Here is a 19,699-nt window from a genome sequence, read left to right as displayed (position 1 = left end):
TTGCAAACAAGAAAGCACCAACTGACACTGTTGTAACTACTGACCAAAACCTCTGCTCACCCCATTATCATCACACAAGACTACAACCAAGGAGAATGATACTCCAAGAAACCAAATCAACCAAGGAGAGTGACACTCCTAATAGCTACCTAAATTTTCCCAGATACCAAAATTAACCAAGGAGAATGACACTCCAAGAAACCAAATCAACCAAGGAGATTGACACTCTTGATAGCTTCCTAAATCTTCCCATATACCAAAATTAACCAAGGAGAATGACACTCCAAGAAATCAATATTATAGGCTGTTATAAGCTTCTGAACAATTCAAACCCAATACAGAGATAATAGAATTTCAGTGAGGCAGAGAGAGAATTGGACACCATAAAAATTGCACAGTTCATGGTTCGAAAATCCAGCAAACCAAATGAAGTCCATGACAAACACTGATCTTGAAGCAATGAAGAATCTTGAACCCAAATATCCCAAATATCACACTAATATCTCGAAAAGACTCACAAGCGGAGTGTAAATTCAATATACCACTCTTTGGCTATCGGCCTTACTAATTGACAAAATAGAGAACACTTTCTTACTGAAATATTTAATCAAACATATTATGTGCACTGTGAAAACCAGAAATCAAGAACCCGATAAGAACTTCAATCTTGAGCCAAAGAACGTAGAGGAAGCAAACCAGAAACCTTGGCGAATCAATCTACCAACTAGCAGCAACCATGGCTTTTCTTTCTCGCTCACACACACTGAGAAATTCAAGACTCAGCAAAACTCGAGTGAGAAATGGAGGGCAAAGCTTACCCAAAAGAGCCAGGCCAATGTTCCCAAATCCAGGGCACCTGCGAATGGACAACGATCGAAGAGATTGGCATCGAGACACAACTGGTGATCTAAAGTTTACATCTTTCAATCCCACGTGGGAAACAAAAGCTACATACTTCAATTTTGAACTACCACCAAAAAAACCCAAATTAATTGGGTGATCCTCCTGTGGCATTCCTCTAAATGAAGGTTCTCAAGAGATATTTGTTTGGGTTAAAACTTAAACTTTGGGCTTAGAAGAGAGTTGGCCCAAAAAGAGAAGGAAAAGCCCGAAGCATAGCCCAAGTCCAGAAGGCAGAAAAGGCCTTTCTCGACTAGGTGCAGATCATTTGCACCACTTGCTCACCTACCCAAGGGCCAAGTGGTATAGACCAGCCAGCTAATCAGCCCAAAAGTACTTTATGGTGGCAGTACAAGTAAATAGCTGATGAGTCACTATCCTTCAAACTGCATTCGGGCAAGATTATTGCTACAGAAGGCCAAGCCAAGGTGTCTATAAAAGGAGAAAGAGAAGTCACAGTCAAGGACACTCAAACAAACAAATACAAGCACAAACTCTGCTCAAAGCCAGATTTGCCTTTAAAATGAAGCTGTAGTCAGCCCAAGCCTTCATCCCTTTCGGGATAAACCTTTTGTAATAGCTCTGCTACCCTGTTCAATTCTTGCTGTAGTATCGATTTCTTTCTGTAAACTCACCTCCCAACCCTTTTTCTAAGCTTTCAAATCTCCTGATAAACCATAAAGATAGGACGTTGCAAGACGATCAGCCTTGCCCGACCCTCTTTGTTTTTGTCTTTTCATTCATTAGCCTAGCAATATGTTGTATACTACAAGTTGTATCCAAGTTATTTCTAGTAATATGGCTATTAAAAGACTCTCTCAGCGCTTGAATCCGATTTGAATATGTCTTCACAGTTCAAGCCAGATCTAAGTGCTAAACCCTCGGGCATATAAGATTTGATCACTCTAAAAAGTCCTTGGCCTCAAGGCATAAAAAGAACCTGATGTGGACTTAACCCATCCACGACAAGCTTTGATAACAAGAAGTCTGAAGTTACTTGAGGCGCAAGTAATCGACCCGTCACTTAGTTTTATTTCTATTATATTATGATTACCATAGAACGTTCGAGTACAGAATGAATTCTGATGGGAAGCCTCAAGGCCTATTCAAGGCCCTACAAAGGCACCTATTTAGATTCATCCTGTTTCTCGGGCTAGAACATTGAGTATAGAAGGAGTTCTGATGGGAAGCCTCAAGGCCTATCTAAGGCCCTACAAAGGCACCTATTTGGATTCATTCTGCTCTTCGGGCTCAGGTAATCAGAAGTATAATGGTTATAAGACTTATATAACCAAGAAAATGAACCTTATGTATTCAAGTACTAAGTTAGTTATTAACGGGAAGCCTCAAGGCCTACACCTAAGGCCCCACAAAGACACATGTCAATAACTAATATAGTCTTTTGAATATATAAATAAAACTCAAACATCTGTTTTACATCTGCCATGCTGAAGATGACAGTGGCACGCCTGAGCACGTAAAAGTTAATCTTGATTGTGAGCCTCAAGGCCTACACCTAAGGCCCCACAAAGGCACCTTTCAAAGTTAACTCTGTCCTTTTTTTTCAGCCTTGCCCGATAGGCTTTGCCCGACAAGCCCGCCAGTAAAGCAGAAGCCCGACAGAAAGCATCAACCAGCGCCGACCTCTTGGGGAGCTGTGTGCTCATCGGCCAGGAAGCATCCCCCACAGAAATTCCTGCCACGAACAATATTGTTGATGGCGACATTTAATTTCGTTCAGGCATTTTCACAAACACCTCGATGGCGGCAGATGACGGCGCAGTCACAATCTACAACTGCAGCGCAATAACCGACGCCAGAAAACAAGCAGAACCCATATTCGATGAAGGTCAGTCTTGCCAAGATGCTCCACAAATTCAGAGGTGTTTGAGATCCTGCGAGTTAGCACAGCCAGAAGATGGAAGGCGGCAGAGATCTTCAGTTCTTGGAGGCGGTGAGGAATCGGTTGTCCGGGCTCCACCTTGACAGCACCTTCAAGTCTTCCTCCGTCATTGATCCTAAGAATCCCACGAAAAACATTGAATAGGAGAAGCTCTCAAAGAGTTAGGGTGAAATCTCTCTTGGTGGTGAAATCTCCGCAGTATTCCTTCGAAACATAAACTAATGGAAAATTGGAAAGAAACTAAGCTAGAAACAGATGAAAAATAATGAAAAATGGAACCACCAGAATCAATGGCGTGAGCCTGGTGGCTCTGATACCATATTAACTACATTGCAAAAGATGAAGATTGGTACAGAGGAAGAGAAAGAATTGGTAAAGAGAAACAAAATAGATTGTATTAATTGATTAGAGAAAATGTGTACAAATGAACTTAAGGAAATGATAGTCATACAATCCCTTATATAGCCATATATTCCAATTACAATAATACTCTTCTAACTATATTTCTGTTATATCAGTTACTAAGTTGTAGGAAGTTGTTGTGTTTTCATGCCCAAATATGGCTGCTTAGAACTTGAGCCTGACTGGAAGCTACTTACAATAAATTGCTATCAACATTTGATACATATTTGCAAACAGTTGAATTCTACCAAGTACTACAATGTTTCGTTCTTTAATTTGAAGGAGTGGAGCCTCCAACAAGTTTCATAGCTTCAACGAGTGTTTCTCGGAACCTCACCAAGTTAACCTTCAGATTCTGTCCATCAACGTACACAGCCCTGGAAGCCCGATAGCCCTTCAAGGAAATAGACATGGGATCCGTGATGACAGGGTGATCTGGACCATAGTCATCAATCAGTGAACTCTCCTCTGGTTTAATCTTGTATTCCAAGTAATTCAGCCCCATTTCACTCGCCGGTCCACCATAATAGTTAGCTGACGGCCAATCTAGGCCTAGCGGTACCACTTGCACTAACACTGCCCCAGCTGGCAAGAACAGTGCATTTGTAAGGCCGGCACCGTGAGCTCCAACCATGACACTGCACGAGTTCACTAAGCCCGAAAATGTGTCCAAATTAGATGTCTGGTTAGGCGTTGCAGCGATAACCTGAAAGCCTAATTTTTCCATCATTTCCACCAACTTATCTTCATTCAAAAACTTCCTTGTTTTGCAACGAGATATAAGAACGAGCACTGGTTTTTTCCCCATCTGATTTGAGACATCCTTCATTTTCAGCATGTATGATTCTCTTAGGAACTGCTTGAAGTCAAACATGGAGTACCCTCCTGGAATGTCAGAAGAATTTAGCGCTAAGTTGTCATGAAACTTAAGGCCTATGACAGCTCCAGGATAGCAGTGAACACCTTCTTTCTCAACTGAATTTATCACATCATAACTGGACAACGATGATAGAATTCGTTCGTACTTGCTAACCCACCATGGCTTAAAATCAGTTATGACAAACTGAAGCTGGGATCGAAAGCCGCGTGACATGATGAACAAGGGGATGATGATCTCATTGAATTCGTGAAATAGGTTTCCGGTGAAGCCACCAGAAGAGAATATCATAGCTGGGATGTTGTAAGAAAAATTGCAAGCCGGAGGAGTACTAATGTTTCCATGTAGTATTTGCACTGGTGTGACAGCCTTCATTGCAATCCCATCTTCTTTCCTTGCATATGGCTGAACCTTGTATTCAACTTGGGCTTCATTTGAAGGTACATAAACTGTTAAAGCACTCTTGTCAACTATAACTGGTCTATTAGCCACGCACACTTCCGAGTGAACGTCAGAGTGGCAAGACAACCCTGTGGTTTCGAGTTGAATTCGATCTACCCCTGCAGTTCATAATCTCACATTACCATAATGGTAGCTCAAGTGGTTAAAAGCATTTTAATTCAGCACCCCATGTTTTGCGTCTGATTCGTGAAAAAATAAGTACATAATCAGAATGGTAATGAACGAAAAAGAAACCTTTAACTAGTCTTTTGAAGAAAGAATTGAGAGGCTCTTCCACTCCAAAGACTTCGTCATCTTTTCTGGTGTGCATCCCTTCAATTTCAAAACTAAAAAAATTAGTGAAATCATGGCTACTGATAAACAAGGATAATCTTAATCACAACCATTACCTTCGCTTAATTAACGAAATGTGACTAAACTAAATCGAAAGTTAAGAAAACTTACATGTTTCAAAGGGATTAATATTGGGGGTGAATGCAGCATAAAGCAAACCAATTGTAAGCAAGAAAATCATTGAAATTGTTGTACCAACCACCCCAGTTTTTGAGTCCTTCGCCATCATCGATCTATGATCCAAAACTCCTCAAAATTTTCAAGTCATGTATAAAAAAAAACAAGAAGACAATTTAGAAATTAGTATCCAAAGACTCGGCAATATTTTTTTCCTCTCAGTTTGTTATGATGCAGCCATCAACTTTGTTTATTCCTAGTTGTTTATATTAAATTTGATATATTTAATTCAGAGATAGCGCAACGTGAGCTGCACTGTAGTATTTGCAGAACCAGTTTTTGGTAACGTTTGCTGGAGTCATATAAACATAATATTTGTTTACGTAATGATCGTTAGCCCCTATTTTTATAATTGCTTAATGAATATTTTAATTTTGATAAACATAATTTGCGTGAGTCCAGCATAAGACCTCCTCCGAGTAACTGGCGCCTTTGTGATCTAGACCAACCGGTCATGTGGCTTAATGGTTCAATCATCTTCTTTGGGAACACTGTCATTGATGCCTCTGCCTCTTTTTCTTTTGGTTTATTTAATTGAGTAAATTGCCGATTCCTGAACTTTCACTTAGCTTTTAATTTTTCTCCTAAACTTTTGTATTAGAAAACTAGGAACTCAAACTAATTCTTTTAGCCAATTTCAGTTTTTCATATATTTCATCCCAATTGAGTAAATGGAAGAACATGCACAATATGTAAGGGTAGGTAAGTCGTTTCACTCTTAAAAATAATTGAAAAACTGGAAAATAAAATATAACAAAAACTTTCCCTCTCTTTCTTTCCACCAACTCATATTCTCCATTTTATTTTAGGAAAACTAATGAAAACGACTTGAAAAATTTTAGTTTTAATAAAAAACCATGTTATAAGTTTTGTTTAATGATTAGTACAAGGCCCATATTAAAATAGTCCAACTAAAAATGATCCAATTATAATAAATTATGATTTGTTGATTTTACCCCTAACTTTTTTGGGTTGAGTTCCAGATTTTCGTCGCTAATGGAGTTTATCGTTGTTTTGCAGACCTTCTTCTTTTTCTTTGAAACAAAAATATAGATCCTCATGCTATTTAATTTATATTTTGTATTATTTCGTTGAAATGTGATCGTCGTTATTATTCATAGTGTATTCGGGGTATAATTTTTCAATTTTTCTTCGTCAGTGGAGTTCATCATTTGTTTTTCCAGAAGATGAATTTGAGATCTGCATGCTATTCAATAATAACGACGGATCATTGTTTCTGGATTGTAAAAATAAATTGTTTTTGGAATCTAAGTTACTGTTTCTGGATCTAAATGAAATAGACATTGTTTCTTTTTTTGGTCAAGGAGGACTTATATAACAAAGTCCAAACGGACACAGTACAAAGACAACAACCTCATAACTGAGGGAGGTACAAAAGAGACGCCACATATGCATTGATCGCATGAGTAAAGGTTCTCAATTATACCTAATAAACAAAAAATTACATAAGATATGGCTCGGCCCAAAAGCCAGAGTCCACCCGAAGAGGCCCAAAAGTGACCCCTCTACAAAACCTGATAACCCTAAGCCGAGAAACACACGCCGCCACAACCGCCGCCGAAAAGATGGAGACGCCCGGCGAACGGAACACCTGTGAGATACCACCGCATAGAGCAATACAAAAACCCATCAAAGCTTCAAAGATGTAGAAAAGAAACCCCACCTGCAGATCAGGAATATCCCAAACCTTCTCGAACGCCACACCTTCGGTCCTCAGACGAACACAAACACAAATGAGTACCCAGAACCAAGCTGTAACCAAAAAGGTCAGGTGGTGTAAACACCATTCTAAACAGATACCAGACCTTTGTAGGGGTGACAACATATAGTTGTCTCTGACCAGAAGCAGCATACAAGAGATGAGATGAAATCCCCCAAAACAGGAGTGGAATTTGAGAGCAGATTCGAAGTATTGGAGTTGATTGAGAGTAGAACCCCAAAGTCGACCCCACGAACCCCAAATCTGATCCCACAAACCCCAAATCAACGGAATAATACCTTGAAACAAGGGCACAAAACCCGGAAACAGAGTTCCGTCCATACCACCACTAGATGGCTGGTTGCTCCACCGATCCAAGAAGAGGGTCGGGGCGATCGTATTTGCGAGGAGGGATAAAGCCCCTGGAGATAGATCTCCAACCACAACGGGAACCGGGACCATAGTCGAGCGAGGAAGAAAAAGGGGAGGAGGATAACACAGAAATTGAAAGGGTAGCAGCCACCGGCCCCAAGCAGGAGCTAGAGGCCGGCGGTGGAAGGGTTTTCTGCGAGGGGTTTTTTAGAGAGAGAGAGTGAAAATTTTTGCTTTTGGAACTTTAAAGATATAGACATTGTTTCTTAAATATAAGCTAGAAAAGAAATAGTGAAATTCATTGTATTTGGATTCAAAGCAAAATAAGCACCCTGTTTCTTGAATATAATCAACTGATGCATGAATGAAAGGAAACAATCAAAGGTTAAAACATAAACTGTTTTTGGAATCTAAGTTACTGTTTCTAAAATTTAAGTCGCTATTTCTGGATTTTGATTCTTTTCTTTCCAGATACAGTGGTTATTTGTGCACAGACAAAACAAACATTGTATCTAATTTTTTTTTTTTTCAGAAACAGTGTTATGTTTTGGGTTCTCCAGAAACAATTTTATGTTTTGGTTCTTTTTTTTTTCTAGACACTTTTTCGCTGGTAACTTTGTTCCGATGAATGCTTCCTTTTTGAACTTTGATTTGGTTGTTTTTGAAATGAGGGAATTCAATTTGATAGGAAGACAGAGAGTTATTATGACTGTTTCGTGCTGGGTTGAGGTTGGTGAAGAGTCAGGACAATATTAAATCATTCAGGGGTATTTTCGGAAATGTAGATTTGTAGCGGGTTGTGCTTGTAAGTTTGACATGTGGACAATAATTTTGGATGATTTTTTATTAAACTTTGAGCCATTTTGGTTAAATAACATTTTGGGATGGTTTTTGGTTAAATATTTGTTGACCCAAGCTCTTTTCATTAAAACTCCCTTTTATTTTTTCCTTCTTTTCAATCCACACATGCCCTGGTATTAGAATTAGCATATGGCGTGATTGCCTTCATGAATAGCGAAATTACTCTTTTCCTTGGAGCAGGTATTACCATATTTTTTCTCTTTGACAAATAATAGTATGAACAAGAGCCCCTGGTATTAGAATTAGCATATGGCGTGATTGCCTTCATGAATAGCGAAATTACTCTTTTTCTTCGAGCAGGTATTACCATATTTGTTTTCTCTTTGACAAATAATAATATGAACAAGAGCAATTCCACTCAACCAAACGCAAGCAAAATAAGGTTTTAGTTAACAAAACAAGATCATCAATGTTCTGTTCAAAACACAGATGACACATTCTGATCAACTACACTTTCCATGGCCTTCCTCGTTTGATTGGAGCCTTGTACCTAAGCCTATTGTCATTTGTACTGACTGAGTAAGGCTGAACCAGTGATGTAGAAGCATCAACTTGGGTACGTTGTGCTTGGGGTTGTGATATAGAAGCAGCAAAATGAGGAGGTCGTGAATGAGTGTGGAACATAAGGCTGCATAATTGTGAAGTATTCTCACTTTAGATACATGCCTTTGTCTTGTAACCCAAAAAACATGAGATTCAAAGTGATAGTAAATACTAATGAATGACACACTATAAGGTCAGACTAATTAATATCGAATGGTTCCTGCATTGCAATTCCTCCTTTTTATGATTATTGTTTCTTTTCTTCTCACGCGTTTCTTTTCGTCATCATTGCCTTATCTTGCATTTTCATTTATATCAATAGAAGATGGTGTATGATAAGATTTTTACCACCTTCAAAAGTAGGGATAAAAACACTTAAAAATACTTGCAAGAGAACAAGGTTGTTGTAGTATAAACAGCTCAAGCAAGGTCGTTTTCCGCTGGGATTATTTAAAACAATTTATGAAAAACCCTAATCCTAGTTAATTATATGAAAATAAAGATTGGAAGAGGTTGATTTTATGACCTAAACTATTAAAAACGAATTTAATTAAAAACAATTAAAGAAATAGCTGGATTTAAATCTTGGTAAATTCGCCTAGAACATAATCCTAAATTGACTTGTTAAATTCGCCTAGAAATCTGCACAGCCACGTTATAGACCCAAATTAGCTCCAAAACTGGCCCAATATAGCTGGATTTAAAGCTTGGACTATTTTAAACACTTCTCCAGAAGGCCACAAACCCATATGAGGTCATTTTGGGCTCCAAAAACGCAGGTTAAGCCTAGAAACATCATTTTCCAGCAACGCGCACTGATTCTTTAATAAATCGCCAGACAATAACCGCTTAGTAAAAAAATCTCAAACTTTGATACAAACATTTCAAGAGACACACGAACGTCCTCCAATTTGAATAACAAATTCATCCGTTTGATCAAGTTTTGCTCTAGAGGAAGTCGAATGTTCTATATTGAAAATATAAAACAAAATATCAAAATTCTACCAAAATAATTACCAAATTATACTAAAAATAGGGTAAAATATATAATATAATATTGACTCATCAGTGTACCTGCAGTAAATCTTCATTTACAACCAAATATGTTGCTAGCTAATTCATTCCATTTATTTTATGATTGAAGTCAAGTGTGGGAGTTATACCTTGTGAAACGTCATTCCTTCCTATTAATAATCCTTGTTATAAATTCTATTGTAATAAATTGTTAAATGCTCTAGCCATCTATTGTAACGTTGTCGAACTTGCGTTTTCCAACATTGTTCTATATAAAAAGCTCTATTTATTTTGTCATTGAACATATAGTTGCCAATGTCAAAGGAAAGAATTGAGTTCTTCAATTGACATAAGTATTGCGAATGTGTGCTTATGAAGATATCATGCTTTTCTACATAGAGGGTAGGAAAGCATACCCTGCTATATAATCTTAAGGACAGTGAATTTATACGTTTTAATCTGAAATCTTATACAAATCAAGTGCCATGAAGATCAAATTATTCGTCCCAAATAGACGAGTATTTAATTTTTATTTTATTTAATCTGTCTAATTATATTTGTCTATGTAAATTGCTTACTAATTGCTACCTATATGTGAATTATTTAGACCTGGCATTCGTGTCGCTTTCGTGACATACCCGATATCTTAACAGGTCATGTCGTGTAAGACCTGTTAAAGTAAACGGGTAATATGACTCGACCTGAATCGACCCGTTAATATTATCAAGTAATATGATCTGACCCATTACCAGTTAAAGAAAATATATTTTAAATCAATAAATAATGAAAATAAAAAACATAATTTGACTCAAAAAAATGAAAAACATAATACTAAATTAGTATATGCATATCACGTTGTCACATAAATATTACTTCAAAACATAAAATAAATAAAAAACATTTGACTTTCGAGTATTATATACTCCCAAAATAAGAGCCCAATGAAAAAACATTAGTACATTACTACAAAATATCAAATGTTTAAAGATATGCAAAATGAAGAGAGTTGCGTTTCAAAGTTGAGAAACCTTGCACGTTTGTAAAAATAAAATTTTCATCAATCATCAAGGAAATGGTATTGGAACTTTGTCTTGAGATATTGTCTTCAAGAGTTATATTGACGATGTTTTCATTAATGCTTTCCACATTATAACACTCTCTTCCACATAAACTAAGCATAAACCAAACATCGTAAACCATTCAAATGTGTTTGGTATTTTTAAATTACTTAATATTTTTATTTTTAATGTCTTTGGTATTTTTAAATTATTTGATATTTTTATGTTTAATATGTTTTATAATTTTTTAATCTCACTATTTGCCTATAGTATACTATAAAAATAAATAAATAAACAAAATTTAAAATTTAAAATTTATATAGAATAACAATATAATAATACATATTAATATACATATATACATATGCTCTATGGCTATTGTATTTTATAGTAAGTGTTTTTAGTAGTTAAAAAATTAAAATCATCAAATAATTTTTTTCTTAACGTATCGAAACAAGTTACCTGCATGTCACTCTCGTGTAAATGTGTAAAGGACCAGTTAATAACAAGTCCTTATCGTTTGACTCAATAACGACCCAATTAGTTATCATGTTGACCTGATGTTGGAAATTTGAGTAGTTTAAGTAGAAATTTCTTTGTCCCACATTCGCCATTCCCAAAAGATTTCATCACTTTATAAGGCTTTGTCCTTTATAAAGAGTGATTGGAGTAATAGGCCTAGAGAATACAATTGGGCTCACCCTTGGGGTTGGGCTTTCAAATTTAATTAAATGAATTTTTATTTGAACAGACTCATCTTTTCAAATGAAGTCTGAAGTCAATGAAAAACGCAAAGAGCACTGCACCCCATCTGAAGAGATGTCTCACAACATTCACATCTCATTCTTATACCTGTTGCGAATAGGCATAATCCCACTATATATACATCCGTCTGCATGACATTTAGAACACATAAAACATAAATCTCCTTCTATAATCCATAGCATTCTTACTGAGAGTACCACAAGGAAATTCGCCAGAAGTTAAGTTTTCCGGTGCTGAAATTCTAACTTGATCGTTGAATTCTGGTGAAACAGACGTCCGGAGAGCTACAAGCACTGAGTAGGTGCGAAATTTTTGTTTCAAGGACATTACGGTACACAAGTCTCGATCTTCAATATTTCTATTTAATATTAGTTCATTGTTCATACACTATTTATTTATTAGCATATATAAATTTATCACAGATTGTTGACATAAATCTAACACCCGAAACCCATTATTTTTGTGTCGTTTACGTGTCGTGTTAATATGTTGTGTAAGAAATTGTTAGATCTAGGTCCATGTCCCCAATCCCATAGGTCGCCTATCGTAACTGCGCTTAATAAGGCTTGAGCCTCTCAAGTTGCTAACCAAACAATACGAAATAAGCTAAAAGAGACTCCTTTAACACTATCAATGTGAATTTTGTTGTTAAAAAAAAATAAAAAATAAAAATAAAAAAATAAACGAAACGGCTTAAATTAATCCTTGCAATGTAATGAAAGAAATCCTTTTGATAAGCATGCATCACTTTTGGTTATGTTGGAGTTTCTAGAAAGGAGGAGTTGGTTAATTAAACTAGAATAAGTTAGGTGGTTTGCATCCAATGCATTATTATTTAGTACGTAAGAGAAAGAGCAAAAACCAAGGGAACAGAAAACTAAACACGTCAAAAGAAATGGGTTTCTTCACCTTATGCGCTCCTAAATTTAGACCTGTACCCCCTCATTGAGTTGTTTAATTATAAATATGATCTCCATTCATCCATTGCTTAAATCAAACAAATAATTTGTGATCACTTTAGCATCAATTTAAGAAACATAAACCTTGAGCAATGGACTCCTCAATTGGATATGCAACTTTCGTTGCATTCTTGCTTTTATGTTTCTCATCGTCTCCAACACCATTTGCAAATGCAACAGCGTCTTCATTAATTAATAGTGTTTGCAAGCAAACCCAAGACCGATTCGGCTACAACTACAATCAATGTGTAAAATCTCTTTGGAAAGATAATCCAACTCGATTAGCATCTAATCTCAAAGATCTTGATACAGCCATTGTTAAATTAGCACTAACAAATGCACAACAAAGCAAAGCTTTCTTTGTCAATGCGCTCAACACCACCGACAAGGGTATTGCTAAGGGCTTCGAAGCAGTAAAACAATGTGCAGATTCATATGATTTTGCAGTAGACGGTTTTGCCTTTTCAGTGCGAGGGATCAAAGATAATGACAAATCGGTCTCCCAAATACTCACACAAGTACAAGACGAAATTGTTCATTGCGAAAACGCATTGAGCTCTGCTGAAATTGAACTTCCTGATTTAGTATCTTCTACAAACTTTTTGACCATGTTATGTAGGGATGTCGCATTCCTTATTACTTCCCAATTATGAAATATCTAGAAAAGATACACGAACAATGTATTAAATTTAATATGTATTACTTACATGCTAAATAATATACATATGATTACTATATATTTAATTGGTTAAAGAAAAGAACATAAAGAAAAATGAATGTAAGAAAACAGAAAGCTGTTTTAATATTGAATCCTTCTGTGTTACTCTTTTGGCTGTCCATACACACATACACCCAGATATACTGCACGTTAAAATCTTAAGAACACAATATGCTATTGGCTGTTCAAATGACCGCAACGCATTAAGGACAACAAGGAGTCACATTCATACTGATACAATTACACTTTTGAGTTTTAAGGTTCGGATTTTTTTTTTCTCCACTTTTCTACTGCGTTCAGTTCTCAATGAGTTTTGGGTACACAATAATACGAAGAAAAAGCCAATTGGCAAGAAAGAGATGTAAAGTCTAGTCCCGTCGATTACCCTTCCCTTGATAGGATACATGGGTCAAGGGGAAGACTTGAGTTCAGGGACGAAGTTGGCTCGCTCATTGAATTGTCGCAGTGATGAGAGTATCTCATGTTGCCGTGAGTCAACCTTTGGGAAATAAGGAATGCAGGGATATTTTAGGTATGAGATTATGTAATAGATATCCTAGTATATTTAGGATACTTGTTTCCTAGTTTGTAGGAGATTGTGTAAGCTTATATATATTCCTCTATGTGAGAAGAATAAATTAGATCAATATTCATGAAAACCCTAGAATTCTATCTTGGTATCAAGAGCAAGTTCGGCCTGCCTTCAACAGTCAGCAAACTCTCTCAGGGTGCGTTTGTTTCATCGGACTGTTTCGGACTAGACTAGCTGCATGGACTAAGCTGGACTGGCCTCGACTAGACTAAGCTGGACTAGCTTAGCGAAGCGTTTGGTGTAGTGTCGGACTAACAAGCAGGATAATGAAAATAGTATTGTCACCAGTTTGTTGTTTGCTCAGACTAGGACTACATTATTGTTCTATTTTTATTTCTTTTTTTTATTATTAAAGATATTATTAAAATTATTAAAATTAATAATATTGGATTAGAGTGAGACTCAATAAAAATATAAAACCAAATTTTCCTACCAATGAAAGAAACATACATGATTCAAGAGTAGCATTGTTCCAAACATGAATATAACAAAGTGTTCTCCCAACAATCGACAGGGTGTAGGATGCTTTTCTTAATTATTCACCTTTGGTTTAAAGTTGTAGATTGAAGTTAAAGGTGTTGGTTTATACTTGTATTTGAGTAGAATGAAAATTATGTCTGACAAGTTCAGTTTTTTACTCAATTGTGAAATAATTACTTGGAATTGCTCTTATATGTATAAGCCAATTTCAGTCCACACCATGACAATTGCACTCAATCCCAAGACCACAATGATACGAGGCACAATGACAAATGGATAGCTGCGCATTGATCATTGATACATTTGGATTCCTAGCACGTAAATTGGCTTGCTCCACCTAGTTTGAAGAAAAGTAGTAACAATATGCAAAAGGAAGAGATCATGAACAATTTATGCATTCCTAGGCTAGTAATAACAATAATCATGTGTATGGAAATTTTGTTTTGTCTAATTATGTGCATTTATACATATATATACTAGTAATTATACAACATCCTCTATTAACAATATGCAAAAGAAAGAGCTTGGAGAAGAGGATAAAACGGCATCGGAAAGTGTGTGTTGAATCGCTGTGCACGAAGGAACGGCGCTCCAAAGGGAGTGTTGAATCACTCAAGATATCAGAATGTTGCCCTACATTACATAAGAACAAAAGTTTATGAGACATTACACAAGAACAAAAGTTAGGAAGAAGTAATTACTAAATGGGATTCCTCTTATAGAATGTTGCCCTACAAGATGCAAAGAGCTTGCAAAAGAAGTCAAGAAAATGCATGATGATTTCCATAATCTTGCTCATGATTATTGCATTGATCATCGTACTCTCTATTCTAAAGCCATGGAAGAAGTAATTACCACTGCATGCAAGGTTTAGAATCTTATCTTTCATTAATCACATACGTCTCACTCTATGTTATCATTACTCATAATAATTACAAGTGCAAGGCTGTCAAATGTTCATATTCAACCAACTCAACCTTCAAATGTTGATTCCGAGCTGTCCAACCTATATTTAATGGTCAAAACTGATTTCAACCAATCCTGACATCTTCATCCTTGCTTACATATTGTTTGGTACATTACCTTTCAAACTACCATGTATGCCTTCCTAGCCAACATATGAAAATCTAATTCCCATAAAACTCATGCATTGTGTACAAGTGCACCACAAAATTAGGCATCTCAAACATTATGACTAGAACTCAGAAGGCAAAAGGAAGAAGACATCACACATCATGTAAGGCAACAAGTTACCTTATGTAGAGAACAGAATTAGGCATATCAAACATTATGAGTAGGCCATCGCTGATAAACCATTTAAAAAACCTAAAATATAACATGGAGATAAAGAAGAAAGTTGGGGTTGGGTGAATTGAAAGTAGCTGTTTGTGGTGTTCAAAAACATGAATACGTATATATTAAAAAAAATATACATACACACCGTTGCAGTAAGTTTTGGCTAGATTTGGCAGCTGATTATTCAAATCATGAATAAGTATTATAAGTAGCAGTCAATGTTTGCACAACCGTTGGCTTGTTGTATACTTAGTTTGCCATAAAGTGAAAACACTGGTGCATGACCATGTAGGATGCGATTCCTCTCACTATCAAAGAAAGAAGGAAAACTATATAATGTATAGGATTCAACTCAACTCATTTCTCAAACCCAATACCAAAATCCAAAAACTTTAGTTAAACCTGATGCCAAAATCTGTTGAAATTAGACCTAAATTATAGATATAAGGTTTTGCATCCGCCCTTACAACATCAATTTCATGATGATTATCATCATTTTGGGACTGAAAATGGCATAAAATCAGAAAACCCCAAATTCTAATCTCAATTTGACCCTAAAAATCAAAACCTTAACTTGTTCAGTGCAGAGGTCTATTATTGAAAATTTCTCAAACCCAAAATACCTAAATCAAATAAAGCCTAGTAATATCACAATTTGCAAAACAAATCAAAGAAATAATTCAGATTCGAAGTTTACCAGACAAGAGGAGCAGATGAGGGCGAGCAGGACGCAGAGATGAGGATGAGAAGGACGACGATGAGGGAGGAGGCCGTCGACGACACTCTCTCGCAGGATGAGCGAGGTTCTCCCTCGCAGGAGCGCATGCGGTCTTACGAATCTGGGCGTTTTTTGGGTGCTCCGCTAAGAACTCCTAGCGAGGGCTTTAATCTGTGCGAGTCAGATCTAATCCCATTAAACTTAATCCTTATCCATACCAAACATCAGACTACACTACCAATTAGTGTAGTCCAGTCTAGTCCCATCTAAGAAGGTCAAACAAACACCCCCTCACAGTCTAAACCATAGACTACGTTAGAAACAGAAAAAACAAACCGCGGTCTTTGTAAACTTCAAAGCTATGAAATCAAACAAAAGAAGAGAAAAGGTTGTTGTGATGGATGAAGACCTAGAAGAAGAAGTTTACATGGAGCTTCTACTAGAGTATGAAGTGCCGAACAGAGTGGGCAAAGTGTGTAGGTTGCGAAAAGCTCTTTATAGACTCAAACAGTCACCTAAGGCGTGGTTTGGGAAATTCACGATGGCAATGAAGAAATATGGTTACTGACAAGGAAATACGAATCACACTTTGTTTATTAAACGTAGAGAAGGTAAGGTTACCTTGTTAATAATTTATGTGGATGATATGGTAGTTACTGGTGATGATGTTGAAGAGATAAAAAGACTACAGGGGTATCTCTCTTCGGAGTCTGAGATGAAAGACTTAGGAGGCTTAAAGTACTTCTTGGGAATTGAAGTTGCTCATTCTTGTGAGGGTATTTACTTATGACAACAGAAGTATGTTTTGGATATTTTGTCTGAGACAGGGATGCTGGCGTGTAAACCAGCAGAAACGCTTATAGTTCAGAATCATCATCTAGCAATTTATCCTGACTAAGTCCCAACAAATAGAGAAAGGTACTAGAGGCTAGTAGGAAGATTGATTTACTTGTCTCTCACAAGGCCATATATTGCGTATGCTGTAAGTGTGGTAAGTCAATTCATTCATTCCCCTCGTGAAGATCACATGGCTGCAGTAATGCGGATTTTGAGTAATTTGAAAGGTGTACCTGGAAAAGGGTTGATTCTCAGGAAACATGGGCATTTAGAGGTAAAAGGATACACAGATGCTGGTTGGGCTGGAAACATTACTGATAGACGCTCTACATCAGGGTACTTTACATTTGTTGGAGGTAATCTTGTAACTTGGAGGAGCAAGAAGCAAAATGTGGTTGCTAGATCCACTGCAGAGGCCAAATACCGTGGTATGGCACATGGGATTTGTGAATTGTTGTGGCTAAGAATCCTCCTGACTGAGATTGGGTTCAAACCACATGGAGCTATGCTGTTGTATTATGATAATCAAGTTGCGAGAGAAATAGCTAATAATCCAGTTTAGCATGATCGTACGAAACATGTTGAGGTGGATAGACATTTTATCATCATTGTTTGGTTACAAGAAAATATACTCATAAGATATAGTTTATTCTAGACTCCGTGTATATGTTATTTGATCTACCAATACTAATCAACCATTTTCAACGACGGTGGGGTTCTGTTCATTAAGTTCTCCTACAGATTCTTGGACATTTTGACAAGAAACGATCAGGGTTGTCCATCATGAAGTATAGATACTTCGACATCTCCAAGGGAAGAAACCCTAGGCTATTCACTTTCTCAATCGGTTGCAGCTTCCTCTTTCATGTTTCCTATTTTCCTTTGGTCTAGTTTGTGTGTGTAACCAAAAAAACAAACCAAATGGCCTCACCATCACACCATGGGAAAAGTGAAGGATTTATTTTGAAAAACATGTTCATTTGAGCAACATCATATAGCATGCAATTAACAATTAAAGGCGGAATCATGCTTGCATGCACTCAAAAAACAAAACATTACCATGAAATTCAAAACCTAGTAGTTTGGTGAACCAATAATCAACTCAAAACAAAGTGAGTTGAAATTAATACCTTTGTAGATTCCTCTTTGCATAAGCAAAGGCTAATCACCCAAAGAGATAGGGCCTTCATTCCTTGCTTCTTAGATCCATGGATTTGGATGGAAGAATAGGTTCTCCAAGTTCCCAAAATTGAGAACCTCTAAGTCTCTTCACCAAGGTTTGATTGTAGAAGAAATGAGTGACCTTGGAGTAGTAGGATTGCTAGATGTACCCTCCAAGGTGTTGGCCTCTTTAGAGAGAAAATGGAGAGACAATTCTCACCCATTTTCACCCAAAATAAACCCTTAATCACATTAATGAATATTTGGCTATAAAGTCATTTATATAGTCACTTATTTAAGTGACCTAAACAACCAAAACCCTAATTCATACACATATGGCCGGCCATTTAGGGAGTTTTGGGCTTTTAGGCCTTAATGAATCTTTATTCATTAAATTGTCATACAACTTAAGTTAATGGGCTTGACGTTCGAAGCCCATTGGGCCTTAAGGTCCAAAACTATCCCGAAGTCTTTAACGAACTTATTCGTTTGATTAATTAACATATTAATTAATCCTTGCCATAAATAAATGATTAAACCATTTAATCATTCTTACTCATTTCCATTTAATCTTCAATCTCCACCTTTTATGGTGTGCGATCCATTAGGTTCCTTTTAGCGAGGCAGTGGGCGATTAAAACCATTTTACATCGATTGTGAATTGAAACAATTTTCAATTCTCCCTTTAGTGGTTATACACGTATAGGGCTTCCACAAACCATGGTTGACGCCTAGCAGCATGTCATGGTTACCCAAGCTAATCAGAAGAGGATAGAGAACCTATTCAGTTCGGGATTACAAATGCAATACGGTCCTTCTCTAATCTAATACTCTTGACCACATTGTTTGGTATGATAGTTTATTTACTCATGTCTACTATCCAATGTGAATCGTTTGCTTATATGATTTCCTTGAATGTGATTTGGAACGCATTCCCCAATCTCATTCATACTCTGGCCAGAGATTCCAAATCATATCATAGAGTATTCTCCCTCAACTGTTTGAAGGTTAGAGATCCCTTGTTGCGCATTTACTTGTCTCCATAGCTAAGTGGCTTAACCCCAACGATGCCGTGACACCCCTAGGGGGTGAATTAGACATAATCAAAGATTAAGGACTTAACCACAAGACAACTGTGATGCCTCAGGTCAAAGGACTACTTTGCATTATCCCAACCATGAGTTCTCATGTGACATGGAATATAAGAACTCTTCGTTGATCACGTTCAGTGAACTCATTCTCTTATTGAGCACCTACGTACTTGTCTTGATGTCACACACACCAATGACTCGATACTAGTCACTCTCCCTGAGAGAAGACACAGTACGTACTGATCTTAACGGACTGTCAATGCCCAATTGGTAATCCTATGATCAGGAACATTTAGGATGTGTCTACGAAAGAATGGTCTCATTAATCTAACTTCATTAGATTGCATTCTCCCAATCACATATTCCTTGGACTTTATCGTTTAAGCATATAACATTTATATGAGACGGTTCAAACAATAATCTTTGCCCTTTATATGTTAAACTAGATTAGTTTAACATT

At 36.8% G+C, this 19,699-nt stretch overlaps 3 protein-coding genes across 3 annotated transcripts; 2 read left to right on the top strand and 1 right to left on the bottom strand.

Moving 5' to 3' along the window:
• Positions 1 to 3,476: 3,476 nt before the first annotated feature.
• Positions 3,477 to 5,150, bottom strand: LOC103407937 (alpha-1,3-arabinosyltransferase XAT3-like). The gene is made up of 3 exons (XM_008346814.4): positions 4,989 to 5,150; positions 4,779 to 4,856; positions 3,477 to 4,642 (listed from the first exon to the last, which is right to left on the bottom strand). The coding sequence occupies exons 1-3, from the start codon at positions 5,104 to 5,106 to the stop codon at positions 3,477 to 3,479; spliced, it is 1,362 nt and encodes a 453-aa protein (XP_008345036.4). The 5' UTR covers positions 5,107 to 5,150.
• A 7,288-nt stretch (positions 5,151 to 12,438) lies between these two features.
• On the top strand, positions 12,439 to 12,999 carry LOC139194271 (cell wall / vacuolar inhibitor of fructosidase 2-like). Its single transcript, XM_070818603.1, has one exon. It carries the CDS (start codon positions 12,439 to 12,441, stop codon positions 12,997 to 12,999), a length of 561 nt encoding a protein of 186 aa, XP_070674704.1.
• A 3,169-nt stretch (positions 13,000 to 16,168) lies between these two features.
• LOC139194767 (secreted RxLR effector protein 161-like) lies at positions 16,169 to 17,549 on the top strand. The gene is made up of 3 exons (XM_070819673.1): positions 16,169 to 16,235; positions 16,804 to 16,926; positions 17,173 to 17,549. Exons 1-3 carry the CDS (start codon positions 16,169 to 16,171, stop codon positions 17,547 to 17,549), a joined length of 567 nt encoding a protein of 188 aa, XP_070675774.1.
• The last annotated feature ends 2,150 nt before the right edge of the window (positions 17,550 to 19,699 follow it).

Source organism: Malus domestica, chromosome 03, assembly GCF_042453785.1.
Source record: "Malus domestica chromosome 03, GDT2T_hap1".
NCBI lineage: Eukaryota > Viridiplantae > Streptophyta > Magnoliopsida > Rosales > Rosaceae > Malus > Malus domestica.
Note: the sequence above shows the minus strand (reverse complement) of the source record. Positions and strands in the feature narration are given on the sequence as shown.

Coding starts and splice junctions, on each gene's coding strand:
- LOC103407937 (XM_008346814.4), bottom strand. CDS start 5,106: ATGATGGCGAAGGACTCAAAAACTGGGGTGGTTGGTACAACAATTTCA. Junction 4,857..4,988: donor TATTAATCCCTTTGAAACAT/GTAAGTTTTCTT, acceptor TTGAAATTGAAG/GGATGCACACCAGAAAAGAT. Junction 4,643..4,778: donor CTTCAAAAGACTAGTTAAAG/GTTTCTTTTTCG, acceptor TATGAACTGCAG/GGGTAGATCGAATTCAACTC.
- LOC139194767 (XM_070819673.1), top strand. CDS start 16,169: ATGAGGATGAGAAGGACGACGATGAGGGAGGAGGCCGTCGACGACACT. Junction 16,236..16,803: donor TCTCTCGCAGGATGAGCGAG/GTTCTCCCTCGC, acceptor ATGATATGGTAG/TTACTGGTGATGATGTTGAA. Junction 16,927..17,172: donor AGTTGCTCATTCTTGTGAGG/GTATTTACTTAT, acceptor CCCCTCGTGAAG/ATCACATGGCTGCAGTAATG.
- LOC139194271 (XM_070818603.1), top strand. CDS start 12,439: ATGGACTCCTCAATTGGATATGCAACTTTCGTTGCATTCTTGCTTTTA.